This window comes from Euleptes europaea, chromosome 1 (assembly GCF_029931775.1).
Source record: "Euleptes europaea isolate rEulEur1 chromosome 1, rEulEur1.hap1, whole genome shotgun sequence".
Taxonomy (NCBI): Eukaryota; Metazoa; Chordata; class Lepidosauria; order Squamata; family Sphaerodactylidae; genus Euleptes; species Euleptes europaea.
The window spans coordinates 158,504,236-158,528,962 of NC_079312.1; the positions used below are offsets into that span (position 1 = coordinate 158,504,236).

The 24,727-nt window shown below is 49.9% G+C and overlaps 1 protein-coding gene across 1 annotated transcript in view; it reads left to right on the top strand.

Annotated features, from left to right (window-relative positions):
- Nucleotides 1-24,727, top strand: part of KMT2D (lysine methyltransferase 2D) — a 93,155-nt gene that overhangs the window by 52,953 nt on the left and 15,475 nt on the right. The window contains exons 27-37 of the mRNA XM_056849107.1: nucleotides 9,953-10,043; nucleotides 10,248-10,311; nucleotides 11,309-11,541; nucleotides 12,065-12,580; nucleotides 12,701-15,058; nucleotides 17,071-17,214; nucleotides 18,687-18,851; nucleotides 20,022-20,178; nucleotides 21,274-21,355; nucleotides 22,104-22,279; nucleotides 22,822-22,949. Of these exons, the coding sequence (XP_056705085.1) occupies nucleotides 9,953-10,043; nucleotides 10,248-10,311; nucleotides 11,309-11,541; nucleotides 12,065-12,580; nucleotides 12,701-15,058; nucleotides 17,071-17,214; nucleotides 18,687-18,851; nucleotides 20,022-20,178; nucleotides 21,274-21,355; nucleotides 22,104-22,279; nucleotides 22,822-22,949 (4,114 nt within the window). The remainder of the gene's footprint in view (nucleotides 1-9,952; nucleotides 10,044-10,247; nucleotides 10,312-11,308; nucleotides 11,542-12,064; nucleotides 12,581-12,700; nucleotides 15,059-17,070; nucleotides 17,215-18,686; nucleotides 18,852-20,021; nucleotides 20,179-21,273; nucleotides 21,356-22,103; nucleotides 22,280-22,821; nucleotides 22,950-24,727) is intronic.

Here is a 24,727-nt window from a genome sequence, read left to right on the forward strand (position 1 = left end):
TTATGATTTTTAGATATGCCCAATTTTGGATCTAATACTCCATTCAAGACTCCAATAGAGATCACTTCCCCTTCTTGGAATTCTAATATAGTTTGGAAATCTTTTTCAAAGTATTGGTCTCTGGTGACTCTGGGGGCATATATTACAGCAAGTGTATAAATCTTCCCTTCTGTTCCTTGTATTTTTAGAAATAGATATCTTTCGTCTGTGTCTTTAGTTTCATCTAATATTTTTATTTGCGAGTTTCTTAAATATATTGCAACTCCCCTTTTTTTTTTAACCTTGGCCAAGGAAGTAAGAAAGCTGATAGGAAGAAAATAGATTCCTTTGAAATGTGGCGTTGGAGGAGAGTGTTACGGATTCCATGGACTGCCAAAAAAACAAATCAGTGGGTTAGAGATCAAATTAAGCCTGAACTGACCCTAGAAGCTAAAATGACTAAACTGAGGCTGTTGTATTTTGGTCACGTCATGAGACGACAAGAGTCACTGGAAAAGACAGTCATGCTAGAAAAAGTTGAGGGCAGCAGGAAAAGAGGAAGACCCAACAAGAGATGGATTGACTCAATAAAGGAAGCCACAACCTTCAATTTGCAAGATCTGAGCAAGGCTGTCAAAGATAGGACATTTTGGAGGACTTTCATTCATGGGGTCTCCATGAGTCGAAAGTGACTTGACGGCACTTAACACACACACAAGGAAGTATGCAGATGTCCCAGCTTTTTATTTTCCAACACATGTTCATGTGAATTCTTAATATGTATATCTTGAAGGCATATTATATCGGCTCTGCCTTTGTTCAAGGCATGAAATGTCTTGCTTCTTTTGGAAGGGGAGTTTAGGCCATTAATATTTAAGGATATAATCTTCAATTTTTTTCCATTTTGACTTTAGTTACTTGAATGCAGCTGCTTCTCAAATTTTGTCTTCTTCCTTTTCTGAATGGTTGTTGTCTTCTTGCTCAGAAAGTGTCCCTTCTCCTGATGATTCTTCTGGTGCGTTCTTCTGTTTATCTTTATCTTCTTTGCTTTTGGATTCAGTTATTTTGTTTTTGGTTTACCTTCTCTTCTTTTCAGCCCTTTCTTTGAAGACAGCTCTCTTGCCAAGAGATCAGCTTGGTCTGTATTTGCAATTATTCTCCTCCCCATAGGGAGATACACTTCTAAAGCAAAGGGGACCTGCCAACAGTATCTTATTTCTCTCCTTAGCAGGATCTGTCTTAGGAAATTGTACTCTTTTCTTTTTTTTCTTTTTTCTTTATTACACTTGCTGGCAAGTCTTGGAAGATTTGGATTTGTTTACCTTTATAGGACCGTGGGTTTTCTCTTTGATTCTGTAAAATCATGTGTTTCATCTTTTTCTGTGAGAATTTTACAAAGATGTCCCTAGGGATATTATTCCTTTTTGCAAAGAAAGAATGTATTCTATAAAAATTATTTATATCAGGAAAATCTCCTTGCACCTGCATAAAATCTTGCATTAATTCTCTAAAACTTACCTCTAGGTTTTCTTTCCCGAAATCTTCCACCAGACCACGAAATCTTAAATTAGATTCTCTGTTCTGTATTTCCAAAATCTCTATTCTCCGTTCTGCGTTGTCCTTCCAGATGTCTTGTTTTTAAACTTGTGTCACCACCACTTGATGCTCAGTTTTAGTTTCTTTATGTCCTTTGAATTATCAGTAATCTTTGGAATTAATATATGAGAGCAATTCTCTCATTTTGGTTTTTAAAGACTTTAAGTCTGATCTCAGAATTTCCCCTAAGCTTGTTACTTGGTTAGCCAGAGCCTGGAGTTGAGATGATAGTGACGCTTTTGATGTGTTCACCATAGTATGTTGTTCTTCCTCGAAATCTTCCTCACTTAGTTCAGGGGTCGGCAAATTCATTAGTCAAAAGAGCCAAATATCAACAGTACAACGATTGAGATTTCTTTTGAGAGCCAAATTTCTTAAACTTAAACTATATAGGTAGGTACACTGTTTATTAACTTAATAAACTTTAATTAAAGTTTTAAGTCTTAATTAAACTATAGGTACACCGAATAAAACTTGATATCATACTTAATAGTGATCTTATTTATTGATAAAAATTTAATTGTAAGTCCCTGCCATTTCCCCGTCCGGAGTCCTCGTCTGGAGGCCTGGTCTACCGCCATAAAAGCCTATTGGTAGACCTGGCCTCCAGCGGAGTCCCATTGGGAAGCCAGGTCTGCCCATTGGCTTTCTTGGCAGTAGACCTGGCCTCCAGAGGCCCATAGAAGCCAATTGATAGACCTGGCCTCTGAAGGGGGACTTTTTCCCCCTCCTCGGAGTCCAGGTCTACCGCCAAGAAAGCCAGTGGGTAGACATGGCCTCCCAATGGGACTCAGCCGGAGGCCAGGTCTACCAAAGGAAGCCCGCCCCGCCCAACAGCTGATAGGCGGGGGGGGCAGGAACCACCGAGCCGCCCGCCCAGCAATGGCGTGGCTAGAGGGGAGGGGAGGCTTTAGCCTCCCAACCATTGAGGGCAAGGGAAAGGGAGACACACTCTCGCGCTCTCGCGCTCTCGCGCTCTCTCTCGCTCTCGCGCTCTCTCTCGCTCTCGCGCTCTCTCTCGCTCTCTCGCGCTCTTGCGCTCTCTCGCGCTCTTGCTCTCTCTCGCGCTCTTGCTCTCTCTCGCTCTCTCTCGTGCTCTCTCTCTTGCGCGCGCTCTCTCTCTCTCGCGCTCTCTCTCTCTCGCGCGCGCGCCGGCTCCGCAGCCTGGCTGCCGGCGCGAGCGGGCACAAGAGCAGGGCCTCCGAACCAAGTTCGGAGAGCCGCACTCAACGGGCCAAAGAGCCGCATGCGGCTCTGGAGCCACAGTTTTGAGAACCCTGACTTAGTTGTTTAGATGCTTTGGCACCTTTCCCCCTCTTTTTGTTCATAAGTTGTCTGCTTTTTTGTCTTCTCAGTTTCATGTAGCTGTACAATTTTCCCATACAACTTTACCGTTGGCCTGAAAAGCTCAATGCAGAAGGCAATACAAATATGGCTTTGCAAGGTAGAGCCACAATCAATAAGTACAATAATTAGTCATTGATAGAAAATTGCTCTTAATATGAATGAATTTCCAATAAGTTATTAATATATTATTCCAATTAATTATGTATTAGTGTAGATAAATCAGTTTTACTAAAATGCTACTCAACTATGTTATACCACATTTAATACTTCTAAATTGGTTATTTATTCTCCAGTGAAAAATGTTTGAAAATAAATGGGGGGAAATGGAAAATATATTACAAATTTTATTCAGGGTCAAAAAGTCAAACAAAAGAAGAAAAGCAAAAAGCAGAAAAATAAAACGAAGAAGGGAAATTCCCGCTCTGAGCGAAGGGCATCTTGCAAAGCTTGGGTTTTCCTGCCCTTTTGCTCGGGGAGGCAGGACTTAACTTTAAACTTCCTGTCTGTCTGGCAGGAAAGCCCGTAGCTTCCACTTTCCTTCCTGCCTTTGCCGGGGGGACACGTCAGTAGCCTTGCTACGTGTCCAGTACCTAGCTAGTATAGGCTTTATTATTGGTTTTTTGTTTGTCTTGTTTGTCCGTGTTTATTGTTCCCTGTTAAAAAAAAAATTGTTAGTTAGATTTATCTTAGCTTAGTCCTAGCCGCGTCGTTTAAAATGGCGGCTGCCACTGACGGAGAGGACGACCTCCTCTCAGTAGGAGACTTCGATCCTGCCCTCCGCCAAGACCAGGAGCAGGCAGGAACCTCCGACACCGGCTTGGCTTGCGCTGAGGCAGCCGACGGTACTCGGAAGCCCGATAAGAAGGCGGGCGTTAAAAAGGCGGACGGCAAGAAGGCGGCCATGAAGCGGCGCGCAGCGCCGTCCGCGCCTTCTCGGGGGCGCTCTAAATGGCCGTGGGGACCGAAGCGCCGCTCGGTCACCCCGCAAGACTCCTCCCCGGACCTTCCCTCCGCTGAACGGGGAGTGGAAGACATTCGTTTCAATGGCCACCGGGAGACTCAGGCTTCAGTCAGTAACGTACCTCCTGCCCCAACTTTTCAACCTACGCAACAAGTGCACCAGTGCATGTCCCCTGAGTTAGTGGCGGCCATGACTGCACAGGCCCTCGTGTGGTCACAGCCTGCTGCAGCCTACCCTCCTCCCAGGGAGCCCCAATATAGGGATAGGGAACCTCAGCCAAGGGGCAGAATTCCTCACCAGTTGCCATCTCCCTCCATTGCCCATGATGATGAGGGAGAACCGGGCTGCTCCTATGGGGACTTGGCAGGGCTTCCTGGCCCACTAAAGCAGCCTTAAAGTCTAGGCCCCTAGTAGAGGAGGAGCAATCTGACAAAGAGGAATTTAGAGAGGAGGGCGAATACTCCTCTGACACTGAGGAGAAGCAGGAGGGGGAGGATCACCAGCCCAGGCTCTTTAATGGAGAGGACTTTCAAGCTCTCCTTACCAAGGCTCTCATTGCCTTAGAGCTTAACAAGGATACCCCCAAGGCTGAAGACACAGAGTCTTCATGGCCAGATGGCACCAAAACCTACTTCCCCAGAGATTCCTCGCTACTTTCAAAGATTGATTAAGGCGGAATGGGATAGACCCACCTTCAATAGGCAGTTCCCTTGGTCTATCAAGAAACTATATCAAATGTCCCCTCCTGCCATGGAACTACTGGCACTGCCAGTGGTCGATGCTCCCGTTGCTGCACTCCAGTCTCCTGACGGTCTCTCTGAGGAGGGTGCAGGTAATATTAGGGAGTAATGGGATCGCAAAATGGAATTCATGACAAGAAAGGTTCATGAATCCACTGCCTTGGCCATTCAGGCCAACACTACTGCAGCCATTATTTCCAGAGCCACTATTGCCTGGTCTAAGAAGGTGGCCAAATTGCTGACAGGGGCTGACAAGAGAATTATGGAGGGTCTAGATAGGATCGTGAAGGTTTCCTCCTTCCTGGCAGATGCATCTTCGGATGCAATCTCCTTTTCGGCTAGATCTATGGCCTCTAACGCGGCCACTCGCAGGGCCCTCTGGCTGAGGTCCTGGCAGGTAGAGGTAAAAACCAAATCCTCCCTCTTGGCCTACCCCCTTCAAGCAGGGAAACTGTTTGGGGAATGGCTAGATAAAATGTTAACCGAGACAAAAGATAAGAAGTGATCTATGCCAGATCCCCCTAAAAAGCGTTCTAAACCTTTCTCCCAGCCCTTTCGTGCTTCCCATACCCTCCAGCGCTATAGACCTGAGAACCGCCAGAACTCCTGGACCAGTAGCCGGCAGTCCTTTCGCCAGCAGGGTTGATTCAATCGTTCATTTCAGCAGCAGTACCATCAGCAGTACAGCGGGGACAAGGGGAACAAGTTCTCCAAGTTCTCCAGACAATGACGCTACCCTGACTCAAGTGGGGGGGCGTCTGCAGTTCTTCATCGCTCAGTGGGCGGGGTCTCATCCGGACTCCTGGGTGCTGCAAATCATTCTCCATGGGTACCTCATCGAATTCAGATCACTTCCCCCAGATCGTTTTCTTCCCTCACCAACTGTTCATTCTTCAGTAAAACATGTGAGAACTATGGATGCCTTCTCTCATCTGCTGAACATCGGGGCCGTGGAAGAAGTTCCACCTGGAGAACGCTTCAAGGGCGTTTACTCTATTTTCTTCACGGTCCCCAAGAAAAACGGGGACTGGAGAGCTATCCTCAATTTGAAGCACATCAACAGATACGTCAAATGATTTCGCATGGAGACGCTTCACTCCATCATTGAGGCTCTACTCCACTGCTCCTTCATGACCTCGATCGACCTGAGGGAAGCCTACCTTCATGTCCCTATCTATCCAAAGCACAGACGGTACCTAAGGTTTGCCTACAACAACAGGCATATCCAGTTCAAAGCTCTTCCCTTCGGGCTCAGGTCAGCTCCCCGGGTCTTTTCCAAGATTCTCGCTACGCTTGTCGCTGTCCTGAGAAGAGAGGGCATTCAGGTCCACCCTTATTTAGATGACCTCCTCATCTGCGCTCCATCAGCCCAGGTATCTCAGACCCACACAGCCAGAGTCATCCATCTGTTGGAGGACCACGGTTACCTTATAAACCGGGACAAGAGCCACCTTCAGCCTTCCCGTCGTCTACTTCATCTAGGGATGGTGCTCGACACTTCAGCGGACACAGTGTTTCTTCCACTGAAAAAGCTCAGAAGATGACCCGGTTGGCGAAGTCGGTCTCCGTAGCCCGTTCTGTGCCCCTGCTTACCCTTGCAAAGCTCTATGGTCTTATGATCTCGTATATGCTAGCCGTTACCTGGGCGCGCCTCCACGCTTGTCCCCTACAGTAGCTGCTGCGGCCTCACCAGCTCAGCATTACACAGAAGATCAACAAGGCGGTTATCATTACTCCAGAGGTCAGGAAGAGTCTTTTGTGGTGGCCTCGGACCACCAGCCTCCTCAAAGGGAAACAGTTCATCCTACCGGACCCTATACAGATTTATACAGACGCCTCATCGACTGGTTGGGGAGCTACACTGGGAGACCAAGTAACGCAGGTCCCAGTCAGAACAGAGCTCAGAGCCATTCGTCTATCACTCCCGTCCTTCCTACCCCTCATCAGCAACAGGAACGTCTTGATCAGGACCGACAATGTTTCAGCCAAGGCCCACCTCAACAAGCAGGATGGGTCCCGGTCTTCAGCACTACATCTAGAGGCGGTAAAAATTCTCCGCTGGGCCGAGAAGAACCTCCTTCAACTCAGAGCAGAACACGTACAGGGGGTGCAGAACATCCAGGCCAACTGGCTGAGTCGACGGACGATCGACGAGGGGGAATAGACGCTCTGCAGAACAGCCTTCCAACTGATCTACAACCGATGCGGACCACTTCAGGTAGATCTATTCTCCTCCGGAATGAACCACCAACTTCCCAGATTCTTCTCCCGGTTTTACCACCCAGCGGTGGAGAAAACCGATGTCCTCCTCTATCCATGGCCAAAAGGGACACTGTATGCCTTCCCTCTTCCCATCTTACCTCTGGTTCTCCGGAAGATTCGATCGGAGAGAGCATCCGTGATATTCATCGCTCCAGACTGGCCTCTTCGTCCTTGGTATGCTCATCTCACGGAGATGTCTGTCAGAGATCCTTGGTGCCTACCTCTGTTGCCGGACCTTCTTCAGCAGGAGCCTATCCACCACCACGATCCTGGATGGTTCAAGCTAACCGTTTGGACGCTGAGAGGTTCCATCTAGCCCAGTTAAACCTGTCCCAGAAGGTCATCAACACTATCCTGCAGGCCAGACGTCCTTCTACCAGACGCATCTATGACTACTGGCGAACCTTTGCCCTGTGGTGCAAGAGAATGGGCAAGCTTCCTCTTCCCATCGATCTGGCATCCATTTTGAACTTCCTACAGGACGGCGTTGCCCAGAAACTGAGACCAGCTACTCTGCGAAAACAAGTGTCAGCTCTAGCTACAGTCTCTCCACAGTTGGACGGATATAATCTTTCCTCTCATCCTCAGATCAAAGCTTTCCTTAGGGGAGTGGCTCAATCCAACCCCACTCCCAATCATCGCTTTCCTACCTGGCGACTCAACACCGTCCTCAGGGCCTTGCAAAAGCCTCCTTTCAAGCCACTGAGAGAGTTCTCTCTGCTGTTTCTCACAATGAAGGTCATCTTCCTTGTCGCCATTACTTCTGCACGGAGGATTTCGGAATTGGGGGCCCTTTCCGTCAATCGAGAGTTTTGTATTTTCCACAAGGAGAAGGTCACTCTTAGACTTGATCCTACCTTTGTTCCGAAGGTCAGTTCGAGTTTCCATCGCCAGCAGGAGCTACACCTCCCTTCATTCTGTCCCAATCCTTCCAATTCTAAGGAGCGGTATCTTCACTTCTTGGACGTCCAGAGAGCACTACAGATTTATGTCAATCAAACATCTAAGTTTAGATGATCTGATGCCTTATTTGTAGCGATTTCATCTCCCAACAAGAGCCTCAGGATGTCTAGGCAGTCTTTGAGTCGCTATGTCAAGCTCTGTATCACAGACGTATACCGCGCAGTCAAGCTACCAGTTCCAATAGGACTTACTGCTCACTCTCTACGCAGCACGGCTACTACAGCGGCTCTATTCAAACAGGCTTCCCCAGAAGAGATTTCGGGCGGCCACTTGGTCATCCATCTCTACATTCATCCGCCACTACCGGATCAATACCCTCGCCTCTGCTGACGCTCCCTTCAGGAGAAGAATTCTGCAACACGTCATTGAGGAAGAACCAGAAACCTGATTATCCCACCCGGGAAGTAGCTCTTGGACATCCCAAGCTTTGCAAGATGCCCTTCGCTCAGAGCGGGAATGTAACCCTGGTACTTACCGAGGGGGGACTTTCCGCTCTGAGATAGGAGGGCATCTTGCCCCCACCCGATCAGGCCTGAAGCAAAATTATGGGTGGTTGTTTTTACACACGGGATGCTCCAATATCACTTCTTCCTCATGTTTCCTATGTTTCTCCTTCATGTTATTGTCTGGTCTCTGGCCGGTTGTGTTGTGTTCGTCCAGTAGTCCAGTCTCCCTTGGTTATCCCCAAGTTTGTCCCACGTTCCTCGTTCGTGTGGTTGTTGTGGGATCGTTTTTTAGTCTTTTTTCAGATTATTCCTGTCACCGTCCTGGCTTTAGAAGAAAAGTGGAAGCTAAGGGCTTTCCCGCCGAACAGACAGGAAGTTTAAAGTTAAGTCCTGCCTCCCCGAGCAAAAGGGCAGGAAAACCCAAGCTTTGCAAGATGCCCTTCTATCTCAGAGCGGAAAGTCCCCTCTCGGTAAGTACCAGGGTTATAATCCCAAGCCTGTTGCACTGGTCCAATAAAATGAAGCATAAACAGTTTGTTCCTCTTGAAATAGCAGTCTTAAAGAAAAATCAAAAGCTATAGCAAATTACAGAATAGTATATCTACTTAATACCAGGTTTGTCTGAAGCAAAATAATATTTTTAATCCAGTGACATATAATATATTCTTTTGTTCAGGCAGGATGCAAAAACTCAGTATCCACTAGATGGCAGTCTTAAAGTGTTTATTACCTCTGTTGGTTCTCTTGTTCCTTTTTGAAGCGGCTTCTCTAAAGTTTTGATGTAAAGAATCCAGCCAATAAATATAGTTATTGAACCATTTAAGCACTTCTTATCGAAAGAACCCCCAATGCCACCTCAGTTGTTCCCTTAGGGCAGGAGGAGCACCCAGCTGCCAATATGGACTTCTCCAGACCTCCCCCACCTTTTCTTTTAGAGCGGTATGGCTTGCTCTTCTAAGTGCAGGAAATCAGTCTCACTTTCTAAGCCAAAACAAACCTCAGGTGGGGGGGGAGTCTTCCTTCCCACTCTTTCTCATGGATCCCCCTCCTCACGGGAGCCAAGGGTCCTGCTTCTTCCCACTCCCCACGCTTACTATACTTTAGTTCCACCAAGCCAAAGTTTAAACAAGAAGTTCTTACTTTGTTTTGAAGAGTTAGTAAAGCTGCAATCTCTTTCGGCAACATCTGTCTTTCCCACGCTTTCCCTCCAAAGGGATTTTGTAATCCACAGCTAGATGGGTCATTTACTTTGCTTCTCCCAAGACAATTGTTAACTCACACAAGACAAACAAAAAACAAAATCAGTGGGGGCAGGATCTTACCGGGATATACCTGCAACTCTCCTCTCTAAATCAGCCAAGCCTGGTGCATCCGCATCCATGGCAGCTGGCAACAAGACTCTCAAAATAGGGGTGGGGTTAGAAAAACAATTCTTTACCCCACCTGGCCCCAATCAGCCATTTGGGGTCCCAAAACAGAGCCAGGTCGGGAGACGTGAAAAGGCACGTCTCATCAATCTGCCGTTCCACCGGAAGTCTGAGAAGCTTGGTAATGTTGATTCAAGCAACCTTGCCTTTGGGAAACCCTGGTGTAGAGGTCTTTCTGCTGGGGAAATACTGGCTTCTTTTGTATTCCGTGTATCCATTCTTTTCTTTCAGGCAACAGGTCTCTTTGCTGGCTCAGAGGCTGTCTGGAGCTTCAGCTTCATCTGAAATGCAGAACCACGTCCTGCCTGGCTCTGGAGGGCAGGTGAGCAGAGGCTAACAGGCCTTGGGAACATCTCAGATTATTTCTTGACAGTGGGGATGAGGAGCGTTCATTGCTTAGGCGGTCTGCTTGGTATTGGCTAAGAGATTAGTTGGGGGGTGGGGGGGTCAGAATTGTGTAGTGGTGAGAAGAAAAGACTGTGGATGCGTTTGACTAGATGTTCTGATTCTTTCCAATCCCTTGTAGGAACGGAGCAATGACCCGACTCAGGCTCGTCCAAACCCACCCACTTTTGCTCAAGGTGTCATCAGTGAGTAGCTCCACATTCCAGTACTCAGGGGATTACTTGAAATGCCTGTGTGTTGCTTGCTTTAAGCTAGTATCCCAAGATTCCTTTCCTGCTCAGCTGGGCTCTTGCAGAGGCAAGCCCGTATCAGTTTACTGCAGGTCCCCACCACCCCTCCTGGTTCCGAAATTATTATTAATGCTATTGAATCCCCTTGTGCAGTTGTTAAAATCCTACCCCCTTTTAGCACTTTTTGGTCACCTTGCAACTGCAGGTATAATAAAGAGTGGTTAATGGATGGCAAAATAGTTTTGTAAGTTGAACGTGCTTGTTTGCTTGCCATAACCAAGAGGGTCTCAGCTGGAGCAGCGATGAGGTCATTGCATTTCTTGGTTGCCATAGTCGCTTGTGGATTGGAAAGGTCTAGTGGAGGTTTGTGAATGGGTGAGCTGTAGTGCTGCCTGTTTCCTGTGACTCAGCATAATGGGGAATAGCATGTCTGTTGTGTCTCACTCTTGTGGAGCGTTCCCCCCTCCATTCATGCCTGTCTCCTGAACGCATGAACACATGAAGCTGCCTTATACTGAATCAGACCCGTGGTCCACCAAAGTCAGCACTGTCCACTCAGACCGGCAGCGGCTCTCCAGGGTCCCAGGTAGAGGTCCTTCACATCACCTACATGTCTGGTTCCTTTAACTGGAGATGCCGGGGACTGAACCTGGGACCCTCTGCATGCTAAGTAGAGGCTCCACACTGAGCCATAGTTCCTCCCCAGTTCCTCCTGTCCCTTGATTATCTGTATTCCTTACTATCATATTGCTTCTTGCAAAAAAAATTGTAGAATTTCAGATATATAGACCGTCTCATTGAGACCCCCTTCATGTAAAGTAAGTCAGCTTGGAAATCCTGCTTTGGTCCATGTAGTGTCTCTTTTATATTTGAACTGCAGAGCTCTGTTTCCCTCACCTCTATGCAAAGCATGAACTGGCCTGTGCTTGTTTTTTCCTTTCTCATTACCCAGATGAAGCTGATCAGCGGCAGTACGAAGAGTGGCTTTTCCACACACAGCAGCTCTTGCAGATGCAGCTGAAGGTTCTGGAAGAGCAAATAGGAGTGCACCGCAAATCCCGCAAGGCCCTGTGTGCCAAGCAGCGGACAGCTAAAAAGGCGGGCCGGGAGTTCCCAGAGGCAGATGCCGAAAAGCTCAAGTTGGTGACTGAGCAGCAAAGCAAGATCCAGAAGCAGCTGGATCAGGTAAACAGCCGTGCCGGGGCTTCCATTGGCTTGGCTTGTAAGCACTTTTCTTAGTATGACCAAGGATGCTCATAGACCAGATCAGAAGGCTTGTGGAAATGGAGGGGTGGCATTTGGATGGGAAGGGTGGCACTTGAATCGGAAGGCTTGTTATAGATACAGGAGATAAAAAGTTGCTGTAAGATCTCAGACTGGGAGAGGGAGAAGAAAAGCAGGGAGAGAGATCACTCGGGTAGCTGAAAGCAGAAGAGCAGTGGAGGTATTTGCAGGCGGGCTGGAAAGGAACTGATGCTGCATGCAGCTTCGGGTATATCTGGTCTGCTCAACTAGTATAAGATCTGAACCCGAGTTTGAACATCATGAGAACTTCAGCTTCCATTACAAACAGGAAAAAAAAAACCCATGTTTGTAGTGCCTCCCTCAGAGCTGAACAGATTATCCAATCTGTGGAAGGGGAGAACAAGGAAAGGGGTGATGGATTGTTTCTCTGTGCTGATGTTCCCACCATCCCCCTCTCTGACAGGTTCGGAAGCAGCAGAAGGAGCACACCAACCTCATGGCCGAGTACCGCAACAAGCAACAGCAGCATCAGCAGCAAACCTCCACCGTCTTGGCCCTCAGCCCCTCGCAAAGCCCCCGCCTCATGGCCAAGCTCCCTGGCCAGCTGCTCTCTGCACACGGCCTCCAACAGGGGCCACAGGGCTTAGCGGGCCAGGCCGGTGGCTTGCGCCTTCCTCAATCCACCACCATGGCGGTGCAGCAGGGCTTGCCGTTCATGGGGCAGCAGCCGCAGCAGCCGCAGCAGCAGCCTCCAGGGGGCGCCACCAGCAACAGCTTCTTTCCCAGTAATCGTCTCCTGCAGGAAAGGCAGCTGCAGCAGCAGAGGTTGCAGCTGGCCCAGAAGTTGCAGCAGCAAAACCTCATAGGGCAGGTGTCGATGCAGCCGCAGCAGCAACAGACCCTCATGGGACAAATGGCCATGCAGCAGCAAGGCCTCATGGGACAGGTCTCGGTGCAGCAGCAAGGCCTCATGGGACAGGTCTCGGTGCAGCAGCAGCAGCAAGGCCTCATGGGACAGGTCTCGATGCAGCAGCAGCCAAGCGCTATTGTCCAGACTGGCTTGATGGGCCAGCCCCCTCCCCCACCGCCCACCCCCCAGCCCAGCCAGAACCTGCTCCCTAAGCAGCAAGGACTGCTGAACAGCCAGCCGGGAGTCATGGTCCAGCAGCTCTCCCCTCAGCAGCAGCAGCAACAGTCCATGCTTGGACATCCCATGCTGCAGCACCCTGGGGTGATGGGTCACCAAGCTTCACAGAGGCAAATGCTCTTGGCTCCACAGCAGCACAGGGCCCTGGGATCCCCTCAGCAGTTGGCCCAGCAGGCGCAAGGCATGATGGGGCATCGGCTGCTTCTGTCACAGCAGCAGCAGCAGCCACCGGGACTTCTCGGGCAGCAGAGGACTTTGCTGAGTCAGCAGCAGCAAAGCTCGATGGCACAACACCAGGCCCTCCTGGGCCCAGGACAGGCTGCTCAGCAAGGGGGGCTGGGCCAGGGGCAGGCTGGTCAGCAGGGGGCCCTGGGCCAGGGGCAGGCCTCCCAGCCGGGATTGTTGGGGCAGGCCGCTCAGCCTGGGGGCATGGTGGGCCAAGGGCAGAGTATCGCCACGGAGCCTATCCAGCATTTTGGCCAGCACGGCTCTCTGAACCAGCAGATGCACTTGAGTCAGGGAATGCACCCGGGCCCGTCGCAGCAGGGCCTGGTTGTCAAGGAACAGCAGGGAGGGCCAGAAGGTGCCGCCGTGCCACCTCAAGAGGGGGCGGACGGCGTGCCCCAGCAGGCGCTGCGGCCCCATCTGGTGGGGGGTCAGGAACTGGGGGGGCAGCTGCAGCTAGGTCCTCAGGAGCAGCCAGGGATGGCCAGCCTTGGAGCCCCTCTGCAGGATCAGCCCTCCTCCCAGCTGATGCTCCAGCAGCACGGGGAGCAGCAGAAAGCTCCGGCGGAGATGGGCCAGGCGCCGCAGCAGCAGCACCTTCTCCTGGGATCTCAGGGCTCCCTGCAGCTACGCATGCAGCAGCAACAACAGCAACAAAGCAGCCTCCTGCAACAGCCGCTGCGGACTCACCTGCCCAGGGATGGTCCCCTGCAGCAAGAAGTGTCCCCGCAACAGCACCGTCGCGATGCAACTCAGGCCCCCCACTTGCTAAGCCCGCAGATGGAGCAGCAAGGTCAAGTGCAAAATATCATGGCCCAGCAGCAAAGGATGGCGGGTCAGAGCCTGGAGCAGCCTCCCAAAGGCCTGCCGGGACAGCTTCCCCCCCAGCAGCAGCAGCTTCACCACCAGCACCATCAGCACCTGCAGAGCCCAGCAGGTCCTCCTAAAACACCAGGGCTGATGGTGCCACAGCAGCAACAACAGCAAAGCATGATGGTCCAGCAGTCATTGCCCCAAGGCCAAAGCATCCTGTCCAGCCCGGTCATGGGCCAGATCCGCGCCCAGCTCCAGGGGGTCATCTCCAAAAACCCCCAGCTGCGGAATCTGACTCCTCAGCAGCAGCAGCAGTTGCAGGCCCTGCTGATGCAACGGCATCAGCAGAACCTGCTGCAGCAGCAGCAGCAGCAGAACCAAGCGCTGCGGCAAGCCGACCCTTACCAAGGGCAGGCCCAGGTGTCGCTTGAGCCATGTCAGCCGGCTGCTCAGCAGCTGTCCCTGCCAGGGGCAGCGGCACAGCAGCCGCAGAGACAGTCGCCTCTCGCCGTGTTTCAGATTCGTCCCGAGCAAAGCTTCGCCGCCGCTGTGGAACAGCAGAGGGTACCTGTGAGCCAGCAGGCGACGAGTAGTCCCCAACAGCAGGGGGTGTTGAGGCTTCCCACTCCTCAGGCTTCCTCTGTGCCCTTGAGTGGTGCTGGTGTGGCCCCCCCTGCCCAGCAGCATCCTAGCCCTTCAGAGCCAAAGAGACCCTCCCCTGTGATCTTAGCTAAAAGCCCTGAGCAGCGGCTGACCCCCACCGAGAGAAAACAGCCTGCGACCCCCAGTCCCCTGCTTCTGCCTGAGCTAGCCCCTCCTGTCCCACGCACCGAGGAGTTCGTCGCTGGGACCTGCAACCTCAGGGACTCTGAGCGCCCCACCAAAGACTCCGTGGAGCAAGGCGCTGTCAATGGGCAGGGGGTGGAATCTGCTTCTCCCCCAGTAGGCAGAGTGCCGGCCCCCGCCGGCGATCTTCTACCCGTCACCATCAAACAAGAACCCAAGGAGGAGGCGGCACAGTGTGCCCTGATGAGCAGCACCCAGCTGGTCAAACGCGAGGCCAACGGGGATCTTGTGTCAGCATCCGCCACCGTTCCTGCTACCACCAACAGCCTTGCCCGTTCTGAAGCTGGCCACCTTCTGTTGCAGAAGCTGCTGCGGGCCAAGAATGTGACGCTCACAACGCAGCGCTCAGGGGATGTCAACGGCCACGTGGACGGAAAAGTGGCTGGAGCGGAGGGCCGCTTGCAGGCAGTCCCAGACGTGAGAGCGGTGAGCATACACAGAAAGGACCAAGTGTCGGGTTTTGTTTTATTGTCAGTGTAGCGGCTGCTCTTACCAGGCCCCGCTGTAATCCTTCAGAAGCCCATCCTTTCACTGACTGATGGCCAGGGAGTGTAAAATCCATGTGTCTGTACAGCATGTATTCTGATAGCATTATTGATGCTACAGATTAGAGAGCATTGGCCTTTCCCTTCCCTTAAAGCAGCATACTCATCATGGTTGTGGAGGGGGAAGTGTGCTGCGTTTAGAGTCCCCCTAAAAGGTCAGAAAGGATTCTTTGGGACCGTGGCTACCAGCTCATTGTCAAGGTTTGCCCCTTAAGTTGCTGTCACCCTTCCCTTCCAGGAGTTGCAGATGTTATCTAGGTTTTGAATGTGAGTTTTTCTGGTTACAGATTTTGAAAGTGGGTTTAGAAATCCAACCCTTCTTTTCCTCACCCCCCCCCAACTAATTGACCCTGCTCCTAGCTGTTGTGGGCCACCCATTTTTTTACCTTCCTACTCCTTGTTCTATCCACCTCTACCCACTTCCTCCTGTTTTCCTCACCAACAGATAGTATGTGTGCCTTTTCCATGAGGCTAATTAAGTAATGGGTTCTTTGTGCCCTGAGAAGGTCCCCTTTTCAACAGCTGTTTGCTCATCTGTCTCAGAATGTGTGATTGTTCTTGTGAAGGCTGGAGCCCAGCTTAAAGGAAAAAGAAAAAGTTCTGTCTAAAAAATCCCTCTGGTTTTCTTCTTCACCTCCTCAAACTTGTCTGCTAAATCTTCTGCGAAAGCGCTCCAATCCCATACGTGACCTCCTAGTTTCCCTCTTTTATTCCTGTCCTGTCCCTTCTCCTACAACCCCAAAGCAGGGAACTGCCCCCACTTCTCTTCATGCTCCTTGGGAGAGATCTAATTTAATTTCAGGCATTTCTCTCTCCTCTTTCTGATTGTTCCTGTCCTAGGAGAAAAGGATGTGTAGAGAACATTTAGCCAAAGTGCTCAGTTGAGTGGAAAGTTACCAACCTTAGAGTACATGTCCAGCATCAGATAGTACCCAACCAACTTTCCCACCTCCTGTTGCAATCCCTAAAGCATTGTCCCCTTGGTTCACAGGACCCCTAAAACACCACAGTGTGATATGGGGGGTATTCTGCAGTGAAAGGGGGGAATTTGCCAAAATCCTCCCCCAACTGCCAGAAATCGTTGGATACAACCCCTTTATGTAAAGCGCGCTCATTGCTACAAAAGTTCCAGAATGTAACTTCTGCTGAGAACAACCATGCTAACTGATTTGCAGAATGACTGATCTGTTGACATTTCAGTTGTGTGTCCCTAAGAGGCATTCCACACTTTGGAATGAGGTAGTAGAAAGCTGGATTGTGCAACTTCAGATGGTGTGGAGAGGCTTGAAAGCCTCCACATAAGATTCCCCACACGACTGTATTTACTTGTCAGTTACAGTAGTTGTGTGACATATAAGTAATCAGAGATGCAGGCTTAGTGCATAGCCTTCTGTCTGATGTTGCTGGCTTCTTTTTTTAAATGTGGAAGCATTCAAAAGTACACCTTCTCACCTTCAGTCTGGAGTGGTGCCATCCTGAATTCTACCACTTCACTTTGCATAATGTGTAGATTGAAAGGCAGACCCAGTGAAAGGGGCAGAGGGGTGTTACAAAATGGTTTTTCCAGGGAGGAAGATGCACTAGAGCCTATGCCTTGAGTCTCACAGAAAATGTCCATGGGCAAAAGGGATGTGTGTGATTTTTGTGTGTGGCTGATTTCTCCCTCCCAATGCAGGCCTCTGACTCTATTGTCATGATGTTCCTGCGAGTTCCCTTTTCCCTGAGAACAGCATTGGGGGGGGGGGATTTGAGGCTGCAGGAGGATGAGGTAGTGGGAAAGTCCTATTCCACATACTAACATCCTCTCCCTCCGCATAAATCTGTGATGGGTCCAAGCTTACATGGGCATGTTGAAGCACACTTCTGTTTTCTTTCTGGCACCCTTCCTTACAGGATACAGTAACTGCAAAGAAACCCCCACCTCCCAAGCCCAAACGATGTCAAAAGGCTGGAGAGAGAATTGCCAACTCCCGTAAGAAGTTGCGCAAGGAAGATGGGGTGAAGTCCAACGAAGCTCTAATGAAACAACTCAAGCAGGTATACCACCTTACAACTGCCCAAGAGGGTAGGGGATGGATCTCATCCAGAAAGCAGAGTGAGGATCTATGAAACTAAGCATCTTTAAGTTCTTCTCTGTGGTCAGGGCCCCTCCCTCCCCATTTTGCACTGGAGAAATGCAAGCCGAATTTCAGTCACCTTCCGTTACAAGAGAGACATATTGTGTTTATAGGGCTGCCAAGAGCTACCACAGGTTCCCCAGACAAAGTCTGGGTTCCCTGCAGACCATATTTGAACCCCCCACATTCAGAAGAGTGCTTAGAACAGGTATGCTACAGCTACCCTTCAACAGCCCCTTTCTTGGCTCTCTAGCCACCACTGCCCTGAATTTTGTACCCCCCCCCCCTTTAACAGCCACATACATGGTGATGAAAATGCACATTTTCCTTTCAAGCCTAAATTACGCTTGCTAATGTGTATGAAAGATAAGTACCGTGCGTGTGCTGGAGGGATGTACACCTGGGGGGGGGAACGGTATTTTCAGTTATCAGGAAGGGCATAAGTACTGGTATTCTATGGTATTTGTGTCCCCTGGTACAGTTTTGGGGTTCAGGTTTTCTGAGATTCCAGAATTACTTGGGTTCCTTTATTCCCCATGGAGGACCTGTATCAGGGGGTCTGGAGTTGTTTTTCAACCAAATTACACCAAAATTGCAGGGGAGCAGAGCTAGTGCTACCCGTCCACTAAAGACACCCCCCCAAGTTTAAAAGCAATCCATTTCTACAACCCCCTGAACAAGGTGGCCCAAGCCATCCTACGTGCAGAGGTGCAGACTAGGAGGAAAATATGGCCCTGGAAAAGGAGGGAGGAGAGGGAGGGGAAGGAGCCAGCCAGACCCACAGGTCTGCTGGGCCACGGGAGACTCTTGCTGGCCACGAGTCACTCTTTCTGGGCCAGGCAGGACTCTCACTGTCCCCAAGCTTCCTTCCCGTTGCCTGGGAAACCTGTTAAAGGGCTAAAAAACAGGCCTGGGAACCTTAAAGTGCAGGCCCAGATATTAATTATTCCAGATACAGGACCTGAATACCAGTATTCCTGATACCTGAATACTGCTCCCAATATCCGAAAATACTGGTAAGGTATTTTTTAGGTATGTAGTCGGACAGGATATACCCAAGCACACGTCCCTAGTGCAGAGTGTCTCATAGACCTGTTCTATAATTCCGCTACTCTCCTTGTCAAGCTGCTGTTGTGCCTTTGCTGTTCCGGGCATGCCTGCCATGGTTGAGCAAATCATTCTAAACTAAAGGGCTTGTAGGTGTAGGGACATCCCCCAGCTCATTCATTCCCACTGTGCAGGCTAATGTCAAGAGAAATGCAAGCAGAGAATTAATTTTGCCTCCTCGGATGCTTATTAGGTACTCTCTTCATACTGTCCCAGGAGTGTCTGTCTGTGAAACAGCCATCTCTCCAATTCCGTTCTCTCTCTTTCTCTTCCCTCATGCTTCAGGAACTCTCCTTGCTGCCTCTGATGGAGCCTGTGATCACAGCCAACTTCAACCTTTTTTGCCCCTTTGGGAGCAGCCCTGTCAACGGCAAAAGCCAGCTTAAGGGCTCTTTTGGGAACGCTGCCTTGGACAGCATTCCAGACTACTACTCACAACTGCTTACCAAGGTAAGGCCAGCCCTGGGCCTCTTCTCAGCCTGCGGGGCTGGCACAGCTGTTCACAGAAAGGACACCAGGCCGGGGGTGGGGGGCTATTGGAGAGCTTGATCTTAGATCTCATTGCCAGCGATCTCCATAATGATAACTTGAGCTTCGTATGGGTGGCCATCACAAGAGTGAGAAAAAGACGCTTTATAGGCCAGTGAAGAATTGCTGAAAGTTTGCACGAGAGCCAGCTAGGTGCAGTGATTAAGAGCGGTGGTTTGGAGCAGTGGAATCTAATCTGGAGAACAGGGTTTGATTCCCCACTTCCACACATGAGCGGCGGAGTCTAATCTGGTAAACTGGATTTGTTTCCCCACTCCTACACATGAAGCCAGCTGGGTGACCTTGAGCTAGTCACAGCTCTCTTAGAGGTCTCTCAGCCTCACCTACCTCACAAGGGTGTCTGTTGTGGGGAGGGGAAGGGAAGGAGATTGTAAGCCAGTTTGAGTCTCCCTTAAGTGGTAGAGAAAGTCGTTGACATATAAAAACCAACTCTTCTTCTTCTTCTTCTCTGGACAGGTATAGCCCTGGTCAGGAACCAATTTTATTGCAAGGCTTTCTTAAGGGAGGGGTGGAGGTGGTGAGCCATGGGCTTGTTCGTAGGGCTCATTGCTTACAGCTGTGACTTCCATTCATTCTTATTGCTTCTAGGTTGGCTCTTGTGGGGCCAGATATTAGTCTCGTCAAGGGTTGAATGGGTCTGCCAGGTGCCGATCGCTATAGAGCCTTCGTGCCACATGTGGCTTGCCAATTCCTGTGTTGTAGCCCTCCACCACTCTGTGTATACATTTTGTGCAGTATGTGTCCCATGCTGTTTCTGCGTAGCTCTGCCTCTGCCCACTGGGAAGCCCTTCCCACTTCAAGCCCATAGCATTGGGGAAGCATTTGCGGAGGTGGGGGCTTGATGGGGAAACCAAAGGAGGACAGTCAGTTGGACCAGATACAGGAGGAGATCTCAAAGCAGGTCAGAGCAGCTGAAGCCTTTCCTGGGGCGAAGAGATGCCGTTGCTTCCCTCACTGATCCTATGAGCTGTGGATGGGGCAGGCGTGATCCAGCCACACTTTTAGGCTTTGGAAAGGAGGAATTAGGCAGGGGACTGTGGTGGTCGCTGACTTCTTTACTGTCCCATCTAGAACAACTTAAGCAACCCGCCAACACCGCCGTCTTCTCTGCCCCCCACACCACCCCCCTCGGTGCAGCAGAAGCTGGTGAATGGAGTTCTGTCGACGGAGGAGCTGACTGAGCAGCCTAAGGAGCCAGTACTGCCCCATGAGCCTGAAGGTCAAAAGGGTAAGGTTTATTGATTGATTTATGTGTTACTTGAGATTTCTACCCGCCCTTCCCAGCTGAAGCTGGACTCAGGGCGGGTAACAACGTTAAAACCATAATACAAAGGCCATAATACATATGCATTAAAACCAATAAATATAAACCATATTAAATAGTATAAACCATAATAAAGCAATAGATGGTGCTCAAATTAGAGTAGTAACCACTGAGAAGTACTACAGTCAGACAGTCCCCCCCCCCCCCCCATAGTTCATAAAATGAACAGAATAGAAGAGGGGGGCAAGCACAGATGCCATCTGTGGCTGTCCTCAGTTGTAGGCCTGGTGGAATAATTCTGTCTTACAGGCCCTGTGGAACTCTTTTAAGGTCCCACAGGGCCCTGATGTTGCTGGGAAGGGAGCTCTGGAATTATTAGTCCCCAGCACGGTCTAGTGGTTTGAATGTTGGATGATAACTGGGGGAGACCCTGGTCTGGATGTGCACTTGGCTGTGGAGCTCACTGGGTGCCCTTGGGCCAGTTGCACACTCTCAGTCTAACTTACCTGACAGGGTGGTTGTGAGGACAAAACTGGGGGGTGGGGCCTGTATACTGTCTTGAGTTACTTGAAGGAAGGGCAGGATTAAAAAAAAAAAACACCTCTTCAAGTGGTCTAGGAGCGTCTGATGCTACAACACCGTTGACATGAAGCTTGGGTGGACCCGGTCGCTTTCTGGCCAGGCAGCCACTAGGAGCCCTCTGTAAGCTGCTCTTGAACTTTGCAGTGGCAGTGCATCATAGAAGTAAAATAAATAAACCTGTGAGGCAGAAGTGACTTTGGATTCATCTTGCAATTGATTACTCTTCCCTAGTAGTGAGTGGTACGGATAAATTCAAGAGGGGGAAGGTGGGTGCCAAGCAGCGCCCTGCAGTGGCAAACGGGATCAGCCTTGTGCGCTTTGACCCCTTAAGGAAGAGTCCCCTGTAAATAAATACTGTGTCAGTGGTTATAGAGCATTACTAGGATTATTGTGCAGTGTTCGGGCAAAAACTCAGCCCTGTCTTCTGAGCATCCTTCTGACCTTTTGTTCCTTGTCCTCCCCTCCCCCTTTTAACAGATGCTCCCCCAGTGGAAGTGAAAAGCGTCGACCTCCTTGCCGCCCTGCCCACACCACCCCACAACCAAACTGAGGATGTCAGGTAAGGATGGAGGCAGCCCGACAAAGCAAGGGGCAGAGTGCAAGGCTGAAAGGGGATGCTGAACCCCTTACTGTGGGCAGCAAATCATATAGTGCTGAACCTGTGAGGGGAGAAGCTGCCTTCTGAGGGCTGTAGCCTGACGGAGGTCTTGCCAATGGATCTGCTGCTCAAAATAGTAACCTTTAATCACAGAAAGAAGGGGGAAGAGATATAACTCTCCGTTGTCAGTGGAGGGAAGTAGCACACCCGTGTTTAACTGATTGCTTTAATGGCTACACTTGGACTTTTGTTATTACCTGCTGTGGGTTTGGATCCTCTCTGAACCTGGAGAAGAGGAGGTTGATGGGGGACATTATTGCTCTCTAAGTATTTGAAGGGCTGTCACTTAGAGGAGGGCAGGGAGCTGTTCCTGTTGGTAGCAGAGGATAGTACTCACAATAATGGGTTTAAATTGTGGGAGGAAAGGTACTGGCTGGATATTAGGAAAAAATGTTTTACAGTAAGAGTTGTTCAACAGTGGAATCAGCTACCTAGGGAGGTGGTGAGCTCCCCCTCACTGGCAGTCTTTAAGCAGAGGCTGAACAAGCACTTGTCAGGGATGCTAGTCTAGGCTGACCCTGCATTAAGCAAGGGGTTGGACTAGATGGCCTGTATGGCCCCTTCTAACTCTATGATTCATCTGAAGGGGCTGGGGTTAGCAGCAGCCTTTATAGAGTCTTATCACCAGTCCCTCCAAACTCCCCTGCAGGATGGAGAGTGATGAAGAAAGCGACTCCCCCGATAGCATTGTCCCGGCATCGTCACCTGAGAGTGTCCTAGGAGAAGAGATGCTACGCTTCCCCTTGCTGGCAGGAGCCAAGTCTGAGATGGAGGAGCGCCCGTTGTCACCTGTCATACCTATCATCCCAAAGGCCAGCATCCCAGGTTTGTGGGGGGATGGCCATGGTGGGAGAGGGAATGCATGCTTGGGAGGGTGAGATGTTGAGTTGCTGGTGGCCTGTTCAGGTGGATGGAATAGGATATAAATTAAGAGAGTTTTGATTTTCTGCAGAAAAAGATCCCAATGACTTTAGAGGGTGTAAGAATGAAGCATTTGGTAGTGTATCGCCAATGGTTAACATGCAAATAGGACCTAGGTTGAGGGCTAAACTTTCTGACTATCTAGGGTTGGTTCTAAACTGTTCATTACTGTAATGATGGTGCCTTCCTCCAGTGGATTCCTTGTGTTTGGTGGAAGGCTGTGCCAATAGCAGATTGGAATAGTTTGGATCCAGTATTTAAATATATATAGGATCCAGACACCATCTAGATTTTCCATGTCTTTATCATTTTTATAATAAGTCAGCTTAATTAATACATAAGTTTGTTTAACCTTATCTATCCAGTTATTTAGATCTGGGAGTGTATATGTTTGTGCATAAAGTGTTTCCAGTTCCCATCCTGTTTCTTCCCCATCTGCTTCTCAGCTTTCCCAGATGTCAAGCCTTATGTGGCATTGGAGCAGGTGGGGAAGGGCACGCCCGGCACTTCGTGGGACAAGGCCAAGGGCAGCGAGGTGTCCGTCATGCTCACTGTGTCCGCAGCTGCTGCTAAGGTATGTGGTTGAAGGGCACCTGACCAAGGGCCAAGCCACAGAGTCCTGACATGATGATTCGACCACTTGAATTGTATGTCAGGCACCATCTTTCTGGAAATTGCCAAGCTTCCCATGTATCCAAACCTCATGCCTGGGCAGAGGATCCTTGGCCCTAAACTGTGGGACTGAACTGTGCTGACCGGTTTCCTAGCAGCCAGAACAAAGCTGTGTGTTTCTCCGTAATTTTTACACTTTTTGTGGCAAGTTTGCATGTGCTCGTGCTGTCTCCTGTGGCATCAGTCAACGACTGGCAGATGTAAAGCAGCCATCGCAGGTCAAGCATGAGAGGCAGAGCTTTCATCTCTCCTTGTGTTGCCTTGAACGCACCATTCTTCAAGGGAGGCAGTGCACAGGGCTGGTCCATCAGCTTTGAGCTTGAGTGTTCATGTGATTTCTATTTGTGTCATAATTGAACCTTTAACTACTCAACTGAGGTGAACGTTAGCAAATACACAACTTCTGTATTCTTTCTTTCTTCATTCTCTGCTCTTATGACAACAGTCTTGAGCACAAGCAGTTCCAACAACAGAACAACAAAAAAGCAACAATAATAACAATAAATATGCCTGTAACAACTAGGGTGCCAGGTTGCTCAGATCTGTCTAACTGTTAGATTTGACTACATGGGGAACAAACTTGGCAACTGCCAAGGTGATACTATGATCACTTCCAGCCAAAAGGGTCTGCAGTTTACAGTGGGCTGGAATGCTAACCAGGTCTTTAGAAAGGGAGAGACAAATATAGTTCTATACCTTCAAAATTTTGGACAATCCAATAGACGATGGAGCAGGGTGTCAAGGCTCCCTGTGTCACAGCTACACGGTCTGTCCGCAGATGGGAGCCTCCCAAAGTGGCCAAAACGTTCTGCCGTTGGGATTGAATTAAGGGGAGCCAACATTTGGGAACCGTGACTCCTGTATCCATTGGTGAGGATCCAAAAAAAACTTTTACCAAGGCCCTAGGGACACTTCTGTCTTCCCTCTTTCTTCTCCTGGCCATCCTTGATGTGGAGGAGAAGAGAGGTAGGAGGCAGTGGGGCAGTTCTCCATATCATGGTCTAGTGCAGTGGATCCCAAAGTGGGCAGTACCACTCCCTGGGGGGCAGTGAGATTACCTAGGGGGCACTAAGAGACAAGGGGGCAGCACTAGAGGTGGGCCCCTTCAACTGTGTTGTTGGATAGGGTAGGGGGTACTGGGGTTGAGTTTGTGGAACCAAGGGGGCAGTGGCCCGAAATGTTTGGGAAGCACTTGTCTAGTGGGTATGGTTCCAGACTGGGAGACCCAGGTTCGAATCCCCACTCTGCCATGGAAGCTCTGTGGGTGGCCTTGGGCCAGTCACACACTCTCAGCCTAAACCTACCTCATGGGGGGTGGTTTGGGTGGTTGTTGCTGTTATTGTGATGATCAAGTGGAGGAAGAGAAAAAGAACAATGTAAACATTGGGGATAACAGCAAGGTATGAATAAATAAATGTCTCCACCCGTGTTGGGGAGAAAAATCTAATGTAGCCACCATGAACCACCATAAATAAATAAAATAAAGGGGTTGGAAAGCTACTATGTGGGCTTATTTAGTCTGGCATTTTCTTCAGCCACTGGGCTCAGTGTTAAGACTAAACAGGCAGGATATTTAGCACAGGAGCCTCTTCCTGTTCTGTGGTTTTGGTTTGTTGCACCACTGTCGGGTAATGGAGATTTAGGCCTGGCTTGGGATGGGTATCTCACCTTGGTAGAGCA